Consider the following 19,497-nt stretch of genomic DNA (forward strand, 5'->3'; position numbering starts at 1 on the left):
CTCACCCAGCTCCCTGGAACCAAGGCTGCATGAGGGGGTTGGTGACATGTGGGTGTCACTGTCTTGTGACTAGCTAGCTTTCCATGAGCCTTGGAGCAGCACTGGCTGGAGACCAGGGAGAAACTGAGGCACAGGGTGCAGCCCTGGAGCCTGCACAGCCAGCCACAGTAAATCCCAGTCCATGGAAAAACATCATGCTGGCAGGAACCTACCCCTCCCCATCCCAAAAGCCAGTCCTGGTTTCTGGCATGGCCACTCCAGCTGCACTGAGCACCCTGACTCAGCACACAAGCACCTACCACCCACACACACTCCAAGCCTGTTTCCATTTTGTTTTCTTGAATTTTATTCCATTTTGCATTAAATTCTCGCTGTTTTCCAGCCAAAATTACATAGCTGACAAAGAATAACAGGAGGAACGATGACATAGGAATCCTTGTCACCAAGGTGGCACAATCCAGTGGTACGGAGCTGTGGGGGCACATGGGACACAGGCAGGCACCAAGGTTACAGGTGACACAGGTGCTGTGCCAGTGAGAGCAGCAGGTAACAAGTGAGATTTGGGACTTGGCCAACAGCCCAGCAGAGCACCCCAACACCTGTCCTGAGCAGCCTGACCCAGAGGCAGCTGCTCCTCCTTTCCAGCCACAAGTCTGCTCAGGTTGCAGGTAATCCCTGGCCACTGGCACTCCCCAAAACAGCTGTTGCAGCAAGTTTTAAAGCCCAGTTCTCCTTTGGTTTAAGTGCAAAATCGAAGAGTTCACATGCAGGTTTCACAGAGACATTGCAAAGGAGGTATGAGCCCCAGCTCAGCCCTGGCTGGAGTTGAAGGTCCTTCACTGGAGGAAGGATGGCTTTGGCAGGACCCTGGTGGTGGTCAAGGCTCTTGGGGAAATGGTTTGTGGGCCTTTAGCTCTCATCATCCTTAAGTCTTGTCAGATTTAAGCAAACACTCACTTTAAACATCTCCCACCATTTTTTCTGATGAGGAAATGAGGAGAACTCCCACAACCCTGCCTGCCTTGGTTTCTCTGCTGTAGCAGTGCTCATGGTGCCATGGGAAAGGTGCCTGGCTTTATTTCCTCTCCATCCTTTGGTGTAACAGCTCCCAATCCTCCCCAGGACACAAGAGGAGCATCCAGCTGCTCCAGCTCTGCTTCAGCTGTGAGCTGGTGCAGCAGGGCTGGAGGAACCAGGGCTCCACAGAAATGTCACACCAAGGCTTTTCCCTTCCTGGCTCCCTGTGGTGTCCATGGCCAGTGAAGGACGCAGGACTGGGGACAATGCACCAGCTGGCACAACACAGTAAGGAAGCAGCAGATCCTGGTATCAGATTGCCCCAAAAAACCTGTGTGAAGCCCAGAGCTCCCTGGAGCCTTGTCCTGCTCCCCTGCATGCTCCAGGAAGCTGTGCTAGCAGCAGGCCAGTGGATGCAGGGTGAGCACAGCTGTGCAGTGATGATGTGGCTGCAGCACTCCAAGCACAAAAGGAAGCTCAGCTGCTCTGTGGCCAGGCCTGCATTGAGTAACTCCTGCATCACTTCCCCTCCAACCCCCAAAGCTCCTTCCCACTGTGCACAAGGTGCCAGGGCCCCTCCAGACATAAAGTAAATTAACACCCTCTCCCCCAACCCCCCAAATTAAATTAAAATCAAGAACGAGGTGCTGAAAAGGGATGAGGATGAGTCCCTCTGAGCACCAGGCTGACCCTCAGATGTGTGACATCCATCTGGAACATGACAGACACCTCATCCAGGGCATGGACACGGCCTCTCCAGAGCCAGACTCTCCTCATTCCTACCATTGGTACATTCAATTCAACAGGTGAAAGTTTCCTTCCCGGGCAGGCAGCGGCTGTTGGAGGGACCTGCTCATCAGGTGCCACTGCCACTGTTCTGCTCAGCAGGGACAGGTCCTGCTGCTACTGCTTAGTGTCACATCTGCTGTTGAAAAGTTGTGTGATGATGCCCGGGTCTGCCAAGGTGGAGATGTCCCCCAGATCTTGGTCATTTTTGGCAATCTTCCTCAATATCCGTCTGGTGATCTTTCCTGTAATGACAGCCGAGAAAGGAAAGCAGGAGTCAGAATCCCAGGATGGTCTGGGATGGAAAGGGACCTTAAAGATCATTTCTTTCCAAACCCCTGCTATGGGCAGGAACAGCTTCCACTATACCAGGTTCCACTATCCACAAGCCCCATCCAGCCTGGCCTTGGACACTTCCAGGGATCCAAGGGCCTCCCTACCCTCACAGGGTACAATTCCTTCCTTATGTCTATTTAATCTACACCTGCCTTCCATCACCCCTTGTCCTTCATTATCTGTCCATATAAAAAGTCCCTCTCTCCAGGAGTCAGGATCTCTTCAGTATCCTTAGCAGAAGGGGGAAATACCAGACCTGCTCATCCTGCTTACCCTGAGCTTGTACCTCCCCTAATCTGAGCAGCCCTGGACAAGCAGAGCAGGGCTACTCAAATTCCACTGGCAGGAACTGTCCAGTCCTCCCCAGCACCAGCCCTGGAACTCACCTGAGCGGGTTTTGGGCAGGCTGGGGGCATACTGGATGTAATCAGGTGTTGCTATGGGCCCAATTTTTTCTCTGACTGAAAAAAAAAAAAAAAAAAAAAAAAAGAGATTTTCATTGCAGGGATGAGGAGAAGCCACACATCCTTTCCATGACAGAAGAACAAAGGTTAAGACACAGAGCCCAGCTCCTGGGACACCTGGCAGGGCAGTGCCTGGGGCTGTTGCACCTGAGCCTCCACACAGTAGGAGGGGACAAGAAGACCTGCAATGCCAACAGGGCCAGAAGCACATCTCCCCAGCAGTGAGAGTACTCATTTTTTCACTCCCTCCATCTTTCAGAGACCTCCCTAACAGCTACAACCAACACCAAGACCACTTTGATAGAGCAAGGATTGATTCAAATTCACTCTTGGGTTCCTCCATAGAAGAAGCTGCCATGAGTCTGTTTGGTGTATTCAATGCTGCAGTTTGCAGTGAAACAGCTCCTTGAGAGCAGAGCACAAACACCCAGAGCACCTCCCTAAAGAAACATCATGATCCTCTCAGGATGTCCCAGTCTGACAGGGGTAGAGAGCCCTGCTGCAAACAAAAGCCTGCTGAGCACCCCAGTCCCTCACAGGGCTGCCAGCTCCCACAAGGCAGAGATGGCATCACATGAGCAGCCAAAGGCTGGGAGAACTAATTTTAGTCTTTGTCAGCCTGCTCTGTCATCAAGAGGCACCTTGTGGCACTTGTCCACACTGCATTCCCCACACCACAGGCAGGCACCCAAGCCCTTAACCCCTCCAGCACCTGTCCTCCCCTGCCTGCTCCCCAATATTTGGCTGTTGCTACCTTGTTTTTTGAGCTCATCTTCGAGGCTCTTGGTGAACTCGTAGCCCTCTCTCAGGGTCACAAAGCAGTAGAGGCACTCGCCCTTCAGGGGGTGGGGGTGGCTGACCACAGCGGCCTCGGCCACCGCTGGGTGCTCCACCAGGGCTGACTCCACCTCTGCTGTGCTCAGCAAGTGGCCTGCAAACAAGGGGGAGACAAAGCTCTACAGACCTGCAGGAACAGTCCTGAGGCTGTAAAAGGCCCTGAACTGCAGATCTGAGAGCATCAGTTTGATGTGCTTAGGAAAGGACAACAGTTGGAGAGTGAAACTTGTTTCCACAGTGCTCTGGAAGCTGCCAGGTGTCACTCACCGGCAGAAGCCATCTCCCTTGGCTGTTCCCCCTCCCACCTTCAGGCTTCTTTCTGGAACAGATCATGAACAGTTCACAGTGATGCTTTTCCAAGGCACAGGCTGAGGAGGAGCTGGATTGGGCAAGAGGAGACCTGCCCACATGGTCAGCCAGAAGGTGCTGAGGAAGAGGCTCCAGCTGTGGGGAGGGGCAGGGACACTCCACGTCTTGGGGCAGGGGAACAACTCAGTCCTGCACACCTCTGCTCCTGTACCTGTGCTCTGACCTTCCACCCCAGCACTGTAGTCACAGCCACAGCAAAGTGGTCAACTCCCAGAATGATCAGCTGATGGAGAATCAGGCACTGCTGGTCAGGTGAAAGGATCTAATTTGATCCAGGGACAAGTAAAGCAGCACCTCAGAGCCAGCAGGACATGGAGGGTACAGGCTCCAGGAAAGGAGGGAGGGAGCTATTACATAGAGTACATGGAAAATGATGGGCTGAGAAGCAGCTGAATCTCAAAGACTCAGTCAAGATAGGTGAGACAATCTTCAGAGCTCTGAGCAGCCTGATCCAGCCTTGAGGTGAGCCCTCCATGGAGCAGCAGGTTGGATTAGCAACCCCATGGTCCTGCCCAAACTCTGTGAATTCCCTGTGGCCCTAAATCCTTCAGCAGAGGTCCCCTGGCTGGTTACAGAAGGTTCCTTCCCTCCAAGGCTTTGTCTCCAGGGAAAATGGTGTAGAAAGTCACCAAGTCACAGTCTTGAATGTCCCTGAAATAACCCTGACCCAGAAACTGGATCCACCTTGAGGACAAGTTGCTGAGCAGAACCACAGGTGCAGAACCATCCCCATAAAGCAGGTGGCTTTTGAAATGGATGTAGAAGTGTCACAAAGCACATTGGTCCCCACTGAAGACAAAACTCCTTCTTACCAGAAACATTCAACATGTCATCAATTCGCCCTGTGATCCAGTAATAACCATCTTTATCTCTTCTGCAACCTAAAAATAGCCGGAAATGAGTGTGAGACAGCAGTGCCAGCCCTCAGAGCAACTGATAAGGGATTCTGCAGGCAGCACAGGGCAAGATTTGCACTGCTGTCCCCAGGCCCCCAGCAGCCTGGAGCCCCTTACCATCTCCTGTCACGTAGTACCCAGGGAACTTCTGGAAGTAAACGGTTTCAAACTGCTGGTGCTTTCCGTAGAGCGTGCGCATGATCCCTGGCCAGGGCTGCTTAAACACCTGGGGGTGAGACACACACAGCTGGGGCACCCAGAGCCAGAGCCACAACTCTGGTTTGCACCACAGGGAGAGAGATGTCAGAGACAGCCATGAGCAGCACTCAGACATTGCTGCCAGTGCTGATCCACTGGGAAAGTCCCACCAGCTTTGGCCAGGGGGAAGGAGGTTGGCTGAGCAGTTGTTCCCATCCTCCTGCTTTGCCCACATGTGCAAGTGCATTTAGTGATCAGCTGTAAAAGCTCCCATAGTTATGGCCTTGGAGGGAGTTCCCACCACCCAAGGGTGTGTGGACCAGAGTTAGTGGAGGTAGAATCACAAATTTTTTAAAGTTGGAAACCATGTCCTCAAGTGCCAGCCTCCACACATTTTTTGAATACTTCCAGGGATGGTGACTTTACTCCTTCCCTGGCCAAAAGATGTGGGTATTCTACCAGGAATGTCCCAGAGCTCTCAGGGAATGGACAAAGGGAGGCTGGGGAAGATCAGCCCTTCCTTACCAGGTAACCTTCTGCTTCTCCTTCCAGCTCTTCCCCCGACTCGCTCAGGATAGCAGGGACCACACCAAAAAAGGGGAATGTCTGCCATGAGGACCAGGGAGAAAGGAGAGAGGAAGGTGAATCCCTGCATTAGATCCCATTAAACAGAGGGAGTGAGAGGCAGGGAAAGGGCAGCTTTGGAGAGCTGTGGTACACAGGGCCCATGAGTATGGCTGAACAGGCCTGGGATTTTGGGAGGTGGTCACCCACGCATGTGCACCACTGTCCCCCCACCTCCTGGCAGGCTGCAACCACCCAGCCATGGCACAGACAGGGCCCTGCTGAGGCTCCTGGGGAGAAGAACACAAGTACTCACGGCAGAGCCTGGCTTCATGGGGGTGGCAGCAGGAAGGGGTGTCAGCATGTGGCCTCCCTGCAAAGAGAGACACAACCCAGTGAGTTTGGGCCATGCCAGCCCACTCCACAGCTGTGCCCTCAGCTCTGGGAACAGCACATCCCAGTCAGGGCTACTCAGGGCAGGTGTAGAGATGGGCCCTGGGAAGGATATGGCAGTGGATGGGGAATCTGGGCACAGATTTGGAGCTGCTGGGGGAGACAGAGGGGCAGGAGAGCAGTGTCCAGAGCAGAGTTAGGAAGAGACCCTTTGGAGAGGAAGGTTTCTCCTTTTGGAGCCTGTTTGACTTGCAGAATAGGAAGATAAGGAGCACAGTAGAGTCTCCTGGGCAGGCCAAACAAACAGACCCCACAGACCCCAAACCCCACTATGGGAAACCTGCAAGGAGACTCTGCAGGCAGCACAAGGGACAGAGAGGTGCCAGGGACACCCAGCAAGGACTCACCGTCTCTGTCTGCCAGAAGGTGTCCACAATGGGACACCTCTCCTCTCCCACCACACGGTAGTACCACAGCCAGGCCTCAGGGTTGATGGGCTCACCCACGGTCCCCAGCACCTTCAGGGACTTCCTGCTGTGCCTGCAGAGAGGAGGGGGCTGGCAGGGGCTCAGCAGGCTATGAAGCTGCTGCACAGCTGAGCCTGTAGGAACCCCTGGGCTACCCAAAATTACTTTCCAGGTACAGGTCAGAGATTTCTCAACACTCTTCCACAGGAGAAGAGAGGAGACCTGGGTCATTCTGGCATCTCCCAGTCAACCCTCCTGTGCAAAGCCAACATCCTCCTTCCCCTGGGACTGGCACTCACTTTTTGACAGGCTCCTCGCCGTACTTCATCAGCAGCCGGATGGCCGTGGGTGCTGTGTAGAACTTGGTCACCTTGTACTTGTCAACGATGCTCCACATCCTGCCAACATCTGGGTAGGTGGGGACACCTTCAAACTGAGCAGGAGAGAGAACAGTGACGCAGCTGTTCCCCACTGCCCCTCACCTGCAGCAGCTGCCCAAGAAGGAGGAATCAACAGCAGCTGGACCCCAGCATGTCCTTATAAGGGTACACAGTGAAACCAGCCCGGGTCAAGGACCCCCTCACTGGGCAGATGTCATCCCCCCTCATCCTGGCAGATGTCCCCTGACACCCCCTTGCAGCACAGGCACTTGGGTGGCCACCACAGTGACACAGTCTCACCAGCCCAACTGACCCTGCCCAGGTGGCAAATGGCAAGAGGTCCAAACACTGTGACAGAATCACAACCCAAAGTACCAAGAACTCCCAAAAGGCCTCCCCCAACATAACAGTGATTTTTTCTGCTTGCATTTCCCTGGGGATTCTCGGGCACAGGTCTCTGGCTCCCTGATCTGTTACACTGCCAAGAGAGATACAGGCACAGGAGTTAAACAACAAGTTGTCACATCAGCATCAGCAGGGAAATCATCACTCCCTGAGTGAGTTTTTGCATTAAGGCAGAGCAGCCCAGGCTCCACTGGTACACAAGGCTTGTACTTTTATGGGAAAGAAACAGGGGAGCATTTGAAAAAATTTTGTAGCTTGAAAAACTACAAAAATTTTTGTAGTTTGAAAAAGCCACACACAAACTACTCCTCCAAGAAGTCATCATGCCCACCCTGGAGAGCATCAAGCTGCCTCACAGAGCCTTGCAAACCATCACAGAGCAATGCAGGGTGCAGCTCAGCACCACCATCTCCCTTTTCTTGGAGTGAAAGCCCCCACTGGCACAGAGCACTCACCAACACACTGGTGGCCCCGTTGGCCAGGGGGCCGTAGGTGAGGTAGGAATGGCCCGTTATCCATCCGATGTCAGCCGTGCACCAGTACACATCCTCAGGTTGGTAATCAAACACGTATTTAAAGGAGGTGGCAGCAAAAATCATGTACCCACCCACGGTGTGCAGCACACCCTGTGAGGAGAAGGCACAGGAATGGCAGGGTGAGCTCCCACCATCATCCTCACCCTGCCAGGCCCAGCTGAGCATCACTGAGCTCCAACAGCAGCTGAGCAGGAATGACCAGCACAGCCCTTTTCAAAATTTCTGTGGCTCCTCTTCCTGCTGGGGTCTCCCAGCTCCCCCCCTCACCAGTTCCCTCAGCTGAGGGGTTCCCAGGGCTCAGCCTGCCCCGTGCAGGGAGCTGAGAGCACACCTTGGGTTTTCCAGTGGAGCCGCTCGTGTAGAGGATGAAGAGCTCGTCCTCGGCGTCACACCACTCGGGCTCACACTCTGTGCTGGCACCACACATCAGCTCATGCCACCACGTGTCCATGGCTGGGTTCCAGGGGGCCTGAGGAAAGCACAAGATTGGGAACAGGCTTGTCCAAAAACAAGAGAGGGGGGATAAGGAGCACAGCTCAAACCTTGCCCCTGTCACAGGCCATCAAGGGGGATGTTCACAGCACAGCCTGCTGCAAACCATGCACCAGAACTGCAGCTCCCACTCCCAAAGCTCCTTTTCACAGCCCACAGCCACAAGGAAAACCTTCAAACACAGTCTGGCTGCAAGACCCTGTCTGAAGCAGTGTCCAGACCACAGGTAATGGTGATGAATCCCCGCGGGTGGCAGCAGCAGCCAGGAGAGGCTGGCAGCAGCTGCTCTGGGCTGTTCCCACAGCCAGGCTCCTCCTGCCCTGTGGGGCTGCCCTGAGCTGCAGTCCCACAGCCAAGCAGCAAGCACAGCCACCTGTCCCACAGCCTCCTGTCCCACACACCTTGTGGGGACCCTGATGGCAGCATGGCCCAAGTTGAACAGCAGCACTGTGGGCTCACACTGCTTGGCCCTGCAGGCCCCCAAAAATATCTGTTCTCTGGGTTTTTACTAATAACTACCCAGCTAAGAAGTGACTGCACCAATGCAGAACCATCCAGCACTGGCTGACTGAAGATGCCAGAGCTGTGACAGAGCCACCAAGCCTGTGGCTGATGGGCAGAGGGCACCCTGAGGGTTGTTCTGCCTGTCCACCTCTCCAGGGTGGTGGCACAGTACAGGGCAAGACTTAACTTCCCTTGACCTTCTCCCCTTTCCTCAGAGAAGCCTGGGGGAAGCTGGGCAGGGAACATGCCCCAGCCTCAGCTCAGACCTCCACTTCTCACATCTCTGTGAGGGCAGGACCTGAGCCAGAGCCCTGCTGGGCTCATTTCCTCTTCATGAAGCCAGGCTCACCACAGCTCCCTGAACTGGGGTGCACAGAGAGCAGCCCCATGGTGACACTCTGCAGCCTAAAGACATTCATGAGACATCTGGAGGCACTGGGACCCCAGAGTTCCCACACACGTGGGCAGGGGACACCAGCTGCTTGACAGCTTGGCACAACTGAGCCCACTAGGAAAGCTGTCATGGACCCTCAGGGCTCCTGGTTTTACCTGGCAAAGCAGTTTCCACAATTCTGTTCCACCAGCAAGCTCCCAGCAAGGCACCAAGTAAAAAAGCCCAAGGCTATCCAGCAGTTTTCTCTTGCATCCCTCCTTGAAGGATCCCTGATTTAGCACCCAGACTCAGTGCCCCAGGGAGGAGGTCAGACCATGGCACTGTGTGCCTGTGCCTGCCTGCTGGGGGTCACAGCCACAGCTCCTTGGATGAGGCAGGCAGAGTCCACGTGCTGGGTCTGGAGATCCAGGTTTGCTGCCTGTGGCCAGGAAGCTGCAGGTGCCCCCAGGCAGCCTCCTCACCAAGGGAAGGGCATTGTGAGAACTGCTTCTGAAAGGCAGAGAGCCAAACCCTGGCCTGGATGCTGACATCCCAGTGGCTCTGCACTGCCAGGGCAGCACCCTGTGCCCAGGGGTCACCCATGTGGCTCTGTTTCTGGAAGCACTGGTGGCACTGCACTCACCCCCAGGCCGTGGGCGGCTCTGCCAAGCTGGGTGGGGTCTGACACTGACATGCAGCTGCTGGCACCACGGTTAGGGGGCACATGTGGCTGGGCAGCCAGAGCAGTTAAGGGAGGTGGGGAGCTGCATGGGAAGCAGAAGGGAGGTGCCAAAAAGAGGAAGGCAGTGCTGTGTGTAAATACCTTGGGATGGAGTCTCTGTGAGCTTTCAGTCTTTTTTTCCTGTTAAAAATCCATAAAGAGGGTGTGAAATCTGGGAAGGGGAGGATCAACACACACCTTTGCAGGCAGGGAGCAGGAAGCCCACACGCCTGGATGCTGGAAATAACCCTGGAAGGCTGGAAAATGCCCAGATCCAAGGCCAGGCCAGGAGATGCCGTCTGGGCAGAAGCCTGCCCATTTCCATCACCTTCCCAGGGTACCAGCTGCCCCCAGGGCAGGTCCCCAAGGCCACCCCCTGCACATGGCTGGCTGGGAACAGAGGCACAGAGCCAGCACACAGCTCACAGACCATCCAATAGCCTCACACAAGCCAATGGCACAGTAACAATGCATCCATGAGAGAAAGAATCCTTAATAAAGTATGGAAAAAAGTAAAGAGAGCCAAAGGGTAAGAGACACCCTCCAGCCTCCCCCCAGGATGTTCTGCACAAAACCTCACCTCACCTACTGGAACCAGCACAGGGACAGGCTGCCCTGCAATCACCCTGCCAGGGAAACCTCACACAGAAAGGCTGGTCTGCTCCAGTTTTCCCATTCTCTCACGAGAGAAAGGACAGAGCAGGCCAAGGAACATGGCCAGCCTGTCAAACAAAGAGCAACACCCCAATAAAATTAACACAGCTGAACGAGGGAAAATAACTCAAAGGTAGAGAATCTACTGGACTTCTTGTTCCAGGGATGTGCACAGACCACTCCTCCTAAAAACGGAGTCTAAAGCTCAAATGCTCCCCAAACACAACCCATTTCTGAGCCAGCAGCAGCCTGGGGACAACTCAGTGCAAATAATCATCCAGCACAGAAGACAACGTGGCAATATTTGGAGCTGTGGGGTAGCTGAAAGTAACCTTTGGAGCAGGTAAGGGCTGGGCACAGCAGGGCTGCTCAGCAGCCTCAGGAGCTCAGCAGGCAGCCACAGCTCCAGGACACCTTTTCCTCCTTCCACCCCTGTCTCACCACATGCCTCTGGCCCACACCCTTTCATCTCTAGCTGCAAAGAAAAGTCCCAGCCTGAGAGCTGACAGAATCCCTGTAGCAGCTGCACAGACCCTGCACTGCTCTCAGCAGAGGATTGCTGCCCTGAGCTCACGCCATGAGCACAAATCTCCTGGCTGTCCTCTCCTGCTGCCACTGTCACAGCTACAGTGCAGCACAGCATAGGTCTCTGCACACAAGGGGAGAGAGACAAATGGTTAGGAAGGAAAAGCCTCGTACTAGGCAGAGGAATATGGCCATCTTGTCCCTAGTGGCTTTGGAAGATGCACCCAGGGGTCCTGTGGGCTGGCAGCTTGTGAGGGTGTTAAAGGAAACAGCAGGGAGAGGATCTTGGTAAGGAATAGGACCCATTTTTTCAAACCAATCACACGGCAAGATCAGCAAGGAGGGGTGAAAACAGGAATAGGAGTGTCCAGGGAATCACTGAGGTGGTTTTGCACTGATCAATTTGCTGGTCTCTGGCCCGGGGTAATAAAACCCCCCCCTCTCATCCCACCAGGAACACACCTGCACCTCCTGGCACAGCCTTTTCAGAGGAGGAGACTTGCTGCAGGTCCCGTCCACTGCTATCTCTTCCCTGCCCAGGTGCTTCACCACGATGCACTTTTTCAAAGAGGATCCCCTGTAAAAGGAAGGAGCTATCACACTGGGCTGCTCAGAGGCTGAGCCAGTCCCTCCTGGGATTCACAGGCAGCACTGGAGGCAGGGCAGGGGCCTGGAGCTCCTTTTGTTGAGCTGGAGCATTTGCTGCCATGCCTACTCCAGGCATTTCCAATGACACCAGCCACAGGAACAGCTCAGAGAGCAAAAACAGTCTGTGCACAGCTTACTGGGGATTTATCAGGTGTGATTCCTGGGAGGAAGTGGGGGTCCCACAAGTCTCTCTCCCAGGACACTGCTGTGGAGATTCCTTATAAATCCCAAATTTGCCTGCCTGTGCCCAAGAAGAAGCGCTCCTACCAGGACAGGTTAGTGGCTGCTCCAACCCCTAGGCATGACTGAGTGTCTCAGAGAGAGGAAAGGCTTCCAAAGCCTGATTATACATCAAGGAAAGGTGTAGGTGTTTGCCCCCTTCTGAGGGAAAAGACAGCCTACAAAACACTGACAGAATTATCTTATTTATTTCCCTTCAACCCTGTTCAGGGTATCAACACAGTCTCCATCAGTTAATTCCCACCTTCAGGATCACTTCTGTCCTCCCAGGTACCTATTTTTACAGACATAAAGACTTATGTTTTCTTAAAGAGTTTGAATTTCTAACGTGCAGACTATCTGCCCTGAATTTCCATGTTTGATCTAACACACAAACCCACGTTCAGTCTCACACAAGCTACACAGATGCTGTGTCTGTAAGCTTGGCAAAGTCATTTCAGCAGGATTATTTCCCTTTCTGTAACATCTGATGACTGTTTGTGTCAGACCTGCTGCAGAGTCTGCCCACCTATGACAACTCCCACTTGTGCAAGAGCAGATTCTGGCAGCAATGCCCTTTTCTAGAAGGGAATCCAAACTTACTTGTCTATACATTTCTGGATGGCTTCATCTGCAATCTGCTTCAAGTTGACCAGTTTGTCCCCTCGATAAAAAGCATCTGAAAAACAATGAGGGAAACATCAGAAGGGTTTCCCAGCCAAGGCAGCCTGGGACAGCTGGAGCAACAAGCAGTTTCAGGAGGGTAGAGCAGACTCATGCACTGGAGTGAGAGGAAACAGACAAACAGCTGAGGGGAAAGCTCTCCTAATGCATCCTTTTAGCCCAGAGAAACAGATGCCTAAAGACACTGTGGAATTCCTTCTCTGGGAGAGGTCCCAGTTTGACCTGGCAAATCTCTTGGGAATATTCTGTGGGAAATAATCCAATGCATCCAGAACACAGACTGCAGTTTAGTGGGTCCTTTCCATGCCATGGGAATTAATAAAAACACTATTTCTTGCACTTTTGGCAAAAACAGCTGGGGAAATGCAGTGGGCTTACATGCAACTACTGCCACACTTGATCTTTTGCTTTACAAGGCCAGGAGCTGCAGCAGAAATGTTCTTAAAACTGGGAAAGGTTGGGAATTCCTACATTAGGCCTCCCTCATGATACATCCTGCAAACATCTGGCTGATTTTCAGGAGAAACATGGATGAGAAGTGTTTGGAAACATTCTATTAGCAGCTGGTGACATCAAGCTTTACAGGACAAACTGAGGGGCTGCTCAGAGGCTTCACCACCTGCTTTCTAGTGGGAAGCACCATTTGGGCACAGCACAGCCCTGCATCCACTTTGGGAGGCTCAGCTGAGGCACTGGCTTTCTCTCTTCCAGTTCCATGCTTTTAAAATAAAGACCTTTCAGCCAGGCAACAGGAAGAGAGCTGGTCAGATGTGTGTTTTACCTGCCGTGATGAGGAGAGAGCAACCGCAGTCAAGGATCCGCTCGCAGAGGGAGTCTGCAGAGAAACCTGCAAACTGTCAGAGAGCACACAGCAGAGTCAGCAAGGACACACAGAAACCCAGCCCACACCCCTCAGCTGCTGGGCTGTTACCCAAGGCAAATGATACACCACCAGGCACTGATGGAGAGAGCTAAAGGAGTTCATTGCACAGTCAATGCAGGCAAACAGCAGCATCGTAATTGAGCTTCCGTCCATCTCATGGTCAGCACTCATCTTTCCAGCTCCTCTCCCTAAACCAAGAGCTGCTCCCCTCAGAGCTCAGCACCAAGAGCAGCACAAAGAGCTTGTTCCTACCACAACAGAGTGCAGAGCTCCAATCCTGGCACAGGCAAGCATGGCTACAACCAGCTCCAGAATCATTGGCAGGTAGATGGAAACCCGGTCTCCTTTCTTCACCCCTGTGGAAGGAAAGTGAACATGGCATTTGTCAAAATGAACACGTTACAGGGCAAAAGAACAGGATATAGAAATAAACCAATTCTTTAATTTCCACATTTATATGTACACAATAAAGCTTCAGCTGCAATTATAGCTGAAGCAGCCATGGGTTCTGCCTTTCAAGCACTATGGCTCTTGAGAGACGATGACAATCCATGTTCTCATCTGCCTCCCTGAAGGGAGCAGGAAAGTAACCAGAGCCTGCTGCTTGTTGGAAAACCCCAGAGCATCATTAAGCACCGATTTCTTCCTTGTACAGCTGATGTGACCAGCACTGATCAGTTTTCACAGACAGAGACAGGAATGAATCTGTGCATTGCAGAACAAATTGAGAATTACTCAACAGACTGGCAGCCACACAAGCAGTGACCCCAATCTCCAAACCCTTGGCCAAATGCCTCCCCTGTATCCAGTGCTCTGCTGCCCCAGCTGTGTACCTTGGCTGCGGAGGACATTGGCAAACTGGCAGACTCTGTGCAGCAGCTCACGGTAGGTGATCTTCGTGGAATCCCCAGGTTCATTCCCTTCCCTGGAAAAGCAAGATAATCTTTGTTACTGTGCAGCAGTACAAGGTAAGAGTGACACTGAAAACTGCTCTGGCCAACAAATATGTCCTCACCTGCCCTTCTGAGCATAGAGTAACCAAACTCCAGAAATCCAATCCTGGACTAAAGCTCTCTAATAGTAGGAAAATCAAGTCCAAAGTGCCCAGCCCTGAGTAGATCACTACTGAAAGCAATTGAATGTGTGAAATGGAAACACTGGCACTTTCAGAGAGGCAGGAAGAGTCCAAAGCTCAACAAAAAACAAAGCTAAGAGCGACAGGCTCACTCTGGGAGTGCACTCTGGGATTTATGGCATGGCTCCCTCTCTCCTGGGTGCTCACGCCTGCAGATATCCTGGTATGAAACACAGCCCAGGGTGCAGCAACAGCCAGCCCCCAAATACCTGACATCTGATGGGCTGCAATGGGATGCCAAGGCCTGTCTTGTTTTCCAAGGTCATGTATAAATACACCCATGTATGTTTGTCCACTGTCATGACTTATTTTCCCTGTGCTCCTCCGTGAACCACCTCCAAGCTCCTGCAGCCCAGGCTCTGATGGGAAGGAGAGCCAAGGGACAGGAATGTCACATCCTCAGGGACTTGCTACTGAAGTAGAAACCAGCTAATTTTAATGTGACTCAACACTTTAGCCATGCAAATCAGGTGGCACTCCTAAAGTATCAGGAGATTCATAAAGAATTTGACATGACTTCACAGTGGAGAAACAGCTGTCTCCTATGTTCTGGAAAGACACAGACACTTTTGCAGGTCTCTCCAAGGCAGCCAGCACAGAAACTCCAATGATCCTAGATGAATAGGGATATCACATCACTCTCAGCTGCCAGTGCTTCTGGAAAAGTGTCCCCTTAGTGTGTGCAGCCAAATGAAAAGCACCACTAGTGCTGGGGAGAGGCCAGGAAGCACCTCCATGCCATGTGCTCCCTCAGGATTGCAGCCAGGCTCTGCCTAGCTCTGAAACAGAAACTTCACCTCTTCAACAGGTCAAACAGAGCACTCCAAAATTAAGTATGGAATCCTAGCAAAAACCAACCACTTCCCCCAGCAACACAAACAGCAGGAAGGCTTCTGGGATGCAGAAATGCATTCAACAATACCCTACTTTCCCAAGTAATGCTGTAAATCATGTCATTCACAACAGTGACCACATGCTCCAATGGCAGACATGGCCCTGGTGGAGAAACCACAAGAGCTGGGAGAGCCTCACTGGTACAAACTCTTCTCCTGCCCCACGTAGAACAGGGGTTCCAAAACTGGTGGCTACACCTGGATCATCATTTGTGCATCTGCTGATAACATACCTACCTTATCCTTCTTGATACCCAGTTACACTCCTGGCTTCCACAGTGCTCTGCAGTAATTGGGACCACAGATACCTGCACTGACACAGGGCAGGGAATCTTCCCACCACTGGCTGCTGGAAGGGTGATTTCCTGCTTGATGTTTTATGCAAGTCTGGCCCCTTCTAAGAGCAAAGGGGAAAGACACAAGAATACAAAGCTAAAGCAAAGTGTGGGAATGTGAACCAGTGTCCAAGGCAGGTAGCTCAGCCTTGATATCCCAGCATCCTCCTCTCTTTTTCCCATCACAGCCAGAAGCATCACTTTGAGCTAAATGACATGTGAAACTATTAGTCAAGGTCCTTAGAGCAGGACTCTCAGCTAGGAAAGTGAAACTAGGAAATCAATTTCCTTTTTCATTCTGTTACTTGAGGTCAAAGATGCAAGAGCTGATTCCAGTGCTGGGCTGAGCAGCTGTAACTGATCTGGCTCACAGGAGCAGCATCTGCTTCTGCTGTGTCTGGCTGTACATTGAGTGCCTTCCCTCACCATCCAGGTTTTCCTTTGTGCACCTACATCAAGGCTGGTGCTGTGCAAACCTGCTTGTGTCCAGATGTACAGGATCACTGTGTGTGCAGCTCTCCCCTCAGCCACGAGCCTTGCTATGGAATAGCTCTTAAAAGGCAATTATAATGCTTCCAAATGCAAGCTGGAGCATCCTAGTCTACTAATCCCACACGTGAAGGTCACTGGGGTCTGCTGGGCACTACAGGCAGGCCCTGTGCAAGCCAGCCCGCAGCTCAACAAACAGGGCAGGGAGGAAGGATGTCCCTTTGTCCATGCTCTGGCCCAGCAAAGGATCTAATTACAGCCTTTACTAAGAGAGGAGCACATTAGGAGGAAAGACTAGCACAGGCTGCCCAGGGCCCTTTGTGCTATTTGGGGGCTGAGCACCCAAGGGGAGAGGCAGCCAAGCTGTGGGTTCTTGGGGGAGCAGCCCTGCACACAGTGCCCATGAGGGACACAGAGCTGCCTTGAGCCACCCAGCACGAGGCACTGCTGGGACATTCCTGCCCTCCCTGCACAAGAGAGGCACATCTCAAACACGCCAGGTCCTCCTCCTTGGCAGGATTTTGGAGGGACAGACATTCAGGCCAAGGAATGTACCCAGGCTCGTCCTTAAGGCCAGAACTAAGGCCTCTTGCATAAGGCACTGCAGGAAAAGCACAGAGCAGAGTCAAAGAGAAGTTAAAACTTTTACAAGGATTTTCAGGGGTTTTTCAGAGTCCTTTCCATCCATTTGCGTGACTGCAAAACAGCTCCCCTACCACCAGCAGGGCAAACCTCAGGCTTCAGATTTTAAGAAGATCTTTTGTTCAATGGGAAACAAATAATGTCCTTGTTTCTACAGGACAAGATGCCTCCTTTCAATGCATCTCCAGCCAAGGCCTCGAGCAGTCTCCCAAGAGCAGGCAATTGCTTTACATTTCCATGCCTCTGAAAATAGTCTGGAGTGCCCACAGCTGTATTCAGTGGGCTACAGCAGCACTCAGACTGCTCAGGAGTCTGTTCTGGCATAAAAGCCCAGTGAATGTTGGATTTTAGACAGGGCATTTAAAGGAATGCCCACTTGCATGCTATTGAGTACTCTCTGCATCAAAACCAAGCCTGTAAACTCATGGCATCCAACCTGTGCCAGCAGCACGTTCCCAACAATGCCCTTCTGACATAAGCAAGGGCTGTCAGCCCTGAGTGTCTCACATGGGATCTCTTGTCCAAATTCAACTGAAAAAGAGATAAAACTGCAAAAAAACCCCTCACTCTTCTGAAAACAGTGCCGCAGAACTCACCTCCACAGTTTTAACCCCACCAATCCAACACTTCGCAAATACATATTTTTTTAAGATCTATTGGTGAAAATAGGTGGCAGCAGCGCTGCTGGGATTGTTCATGTGCAATCTGGGCTCTAACAGCAAGGCTTCTGCTAAAAGGAAAATCCAATTCTCAGCTCCTCAAACATCCCAGATACATCATAAGATGAAATACATGGTGAAGCATAGTGAGTCTGACATTTTTTTATCTTCAAACCAAGTCCTACATTTAGCAACTGTAATCCAAAATTTTACAGCATCATCTGGCTCATGGCAGGAATGCGTTTGAGATTTTTAGCACTTGAGAAGCCTGTGTTTTACATATTGCATGTTGTGTGAATTCTCAGCTGGAAAAAGACAAGTTTGGCCATATGGAATACATAAGGAAGAAATTCTTCCCTGTGACAGTGGGGAGGCCCTGGCACAGGGTGCCCAGAGAAGCTGCGGCTGCCCCTGGATCCCTGGAAGTGTCCCAGACCAGGCTGGAGAGGGTTTGGAGCAACCTGGGATGGTGGAAGGTGTCCCTGCCCATGGCAAGGAGTAGAACTAGATGACCTCTAAGGTCCCTTCCAACCCAACCCATTCTAATTCTAAGATCTCCACTGAACCAGCTGCTGACTCAGTAAATGCAAGTTCTTCAACTAAATACACAGATGCATAACTGGAGACCCTCGGAGGCAGGTCTTCTCCTAGAAATTGTGATTTGTTAAAGAAGTCAGGTTTCCTGCAAATAGGAGAGTTTTGTATCTGCCTGCAGCCAATCCTTGCCAGGGCCAGACACCCCAAGGGCATCGGGAACCACCACCACTGCGGTGTGAAGGATGGCAGTGCCCAGCCCTGCTCAAAACAGATCCTTGTCAACATATGAAAGGCAGCCCAGGCTCTGCAGAGCTCTCACCCTCCTACTCCCTTCTGCCAGCAGTTAAAACAAGGAGCTGCCCACTTTAGAGCAGACACTGTGACACACAGAAAGCCCCATGGCACACCCTGCCAACATCCGAGCAGGGAACAACTGCATGGAGAAGTCACATGGGCAGGGGAGGAAGAAAACACCAGGTGGGAAAGCTGAACACTTGTCACCTCTGTGGCATTCCACACTTACAGGGGGCTCACAGACTGCCTGTTCAGCTGGGAGTTTGACCTTGGAGGTACAGAGCCATAGAACTGTTTCACCTGATGCCCAGGTAGTAAATCAAGGTTAAGCTTCCCTGTTAGAGCCACCACGCAGGTGAGCAAGTGATTTACTGCTATACACCCACAGTGTGGTAGGGAAGGTGGTTTGTAGGAGCAGGCAAGGTGGTCTGTAGGAGCAGGCAAGCATTTCTGCAGAGCCTCAGTAGCTCAAGCACTGACCCTGTGGAGCAGTCAGGGATGTGGAGCAGCCGTTGGGAGAGGGACGCTGTGCCCAGATGCTCTTCTCCTAGATATTTGCACCAAAGCCAGCTAAGAAGTTACTGTGCTCTGCCAAGCACCTCAGCTGACTACAGGACTTTCCCAAGCATGGTCTGCTTCACCCACCCATCACCTAACCAAGTGAGCTGAGCCCATCTCAGCTGTAGGGTGACAAACACAAGGGAGGCAGAGGAACTCAATAGCCATGGGGACACACACTTCCCAGAGCAAACGGACCCAAACAGACCAAGCAAAGCTGACCTGGAAATGAATCACCAACACTGCTTGGTTCTTCTCTTTCACCACATTTCTAAAGAAAAGTTATTATGCAAACAAGTAATGCAAATAAGATGACTACGACTCCCTAGGCAAAGCTGCCCTGGCATTGGCACAGAGCAGCAGGAACCACAGGTTGCATCAGTGACAGTTACAGTTTTCAAAGGAATTGAGGATGATAATTGTGGTTTATAAGGGCTATAATACCACAGAGAAGGTGAGGTACAGGAGAAAAGGAGGAAATGAAGCCAAGCAAGTGAAGTGTTCGAAATTTTCAAGATCTGCCAGACCATCTGCAGATCCATACAGTCAGAAACAGAAAATCTCCGACCAAACCAACCTAAGGACAAAGGCAAAGCCTTTCCTG

At 52.1% G+C, this 19,497-nt stretch overlaps 1 protein-coding gene across 2 annotated transcripts in view; it reads right to left on the bottom strand.

Annotated features, from left to right (window-relative positions):
- Positions 1-322: 322 nt before the first annotated feature.
- The window catches only part of ACSS2 (acyl-CoA synthetase short chain family member 2), a 31,209-nt gene continuing 12,034 nt past the window's right edge, over positions 323-19,497 (bottom strand). Inside the window, exons 3-19 of one of the 2 annotated variants that reach the window (XM_030232249.2) lie at positions 14,185-14,276; positions 13,604-13,707; positions 13,250-13,322; positions 12,388-12,463; positions 11,380-11,494; positions 9,841-9,879; positions 7,980-8,117; positions 7,568-7,738; positions 6,627-6,760; positions 6,268-6,400; positions 5,784-5,840; positions 5,429-5,509; positions 4,823-4,931; positions 4,622-4,690; positions 3,358-3,534; positions 2,526-2,600; positions 323-2,048 (exon numbers count right to left, since the gene is read on the bottom strand). In XM_030232249.2, coding sequence (XP_030088109.2) covers positions 1,921-2,048; positions 2,526-2,600; positions 3,358-3,534; positions 4,622-4,690; positions 4,823-4,931; positions 5,429-5,509; positions 5,784-5,840; positions 6,268-6,400; positions 6,627-6,760; positions 7,568-7,738; positions 7,980-8,117; positions 9,841-9,879; positions 11,380-11,494; positions 12,388-12,463; positions 13,250-13,322; positions 13,604-13,707; positions 14,185-14,276 — 1,771 coding nt within the window. In that variant the 3' untranslated portion in view covers positions 323-1,920. The remainder of the gene's footprint in view (positions 2,049-2,525; positions 2,601-3,357; positions 3,535-4,621; positions 4,691-4,822; positions 4,932-5,428; positions 5,510-5,783; positions 5,841-6,267; positions 6,401-6,626; positions 6,761-7,567; positions 7,739-7,979; positions 8,118-9,840; positions 9,880-11,379; positions 11,495-12,387; positions 12,464-13,249; positions 13,323-13,603; positions 13,708-14,184; positions 14,277-19,497) is intronic. The other variant, XM_030232250.2, reaches the window with a different exon arrangement.

Source organism: Serinus canaria, chromosome 20 (assembly GCF_022539315.1).
Source record: "Serinus canaria isolate serCan28SL12 chromosome 20, serCan2020, whole genome shotgun sequence".
NCBI lineage: Eukaryota > Metazoa > Chordata > Aves > Passeriformes > Fringillidae > Serinus > Serinus canaria.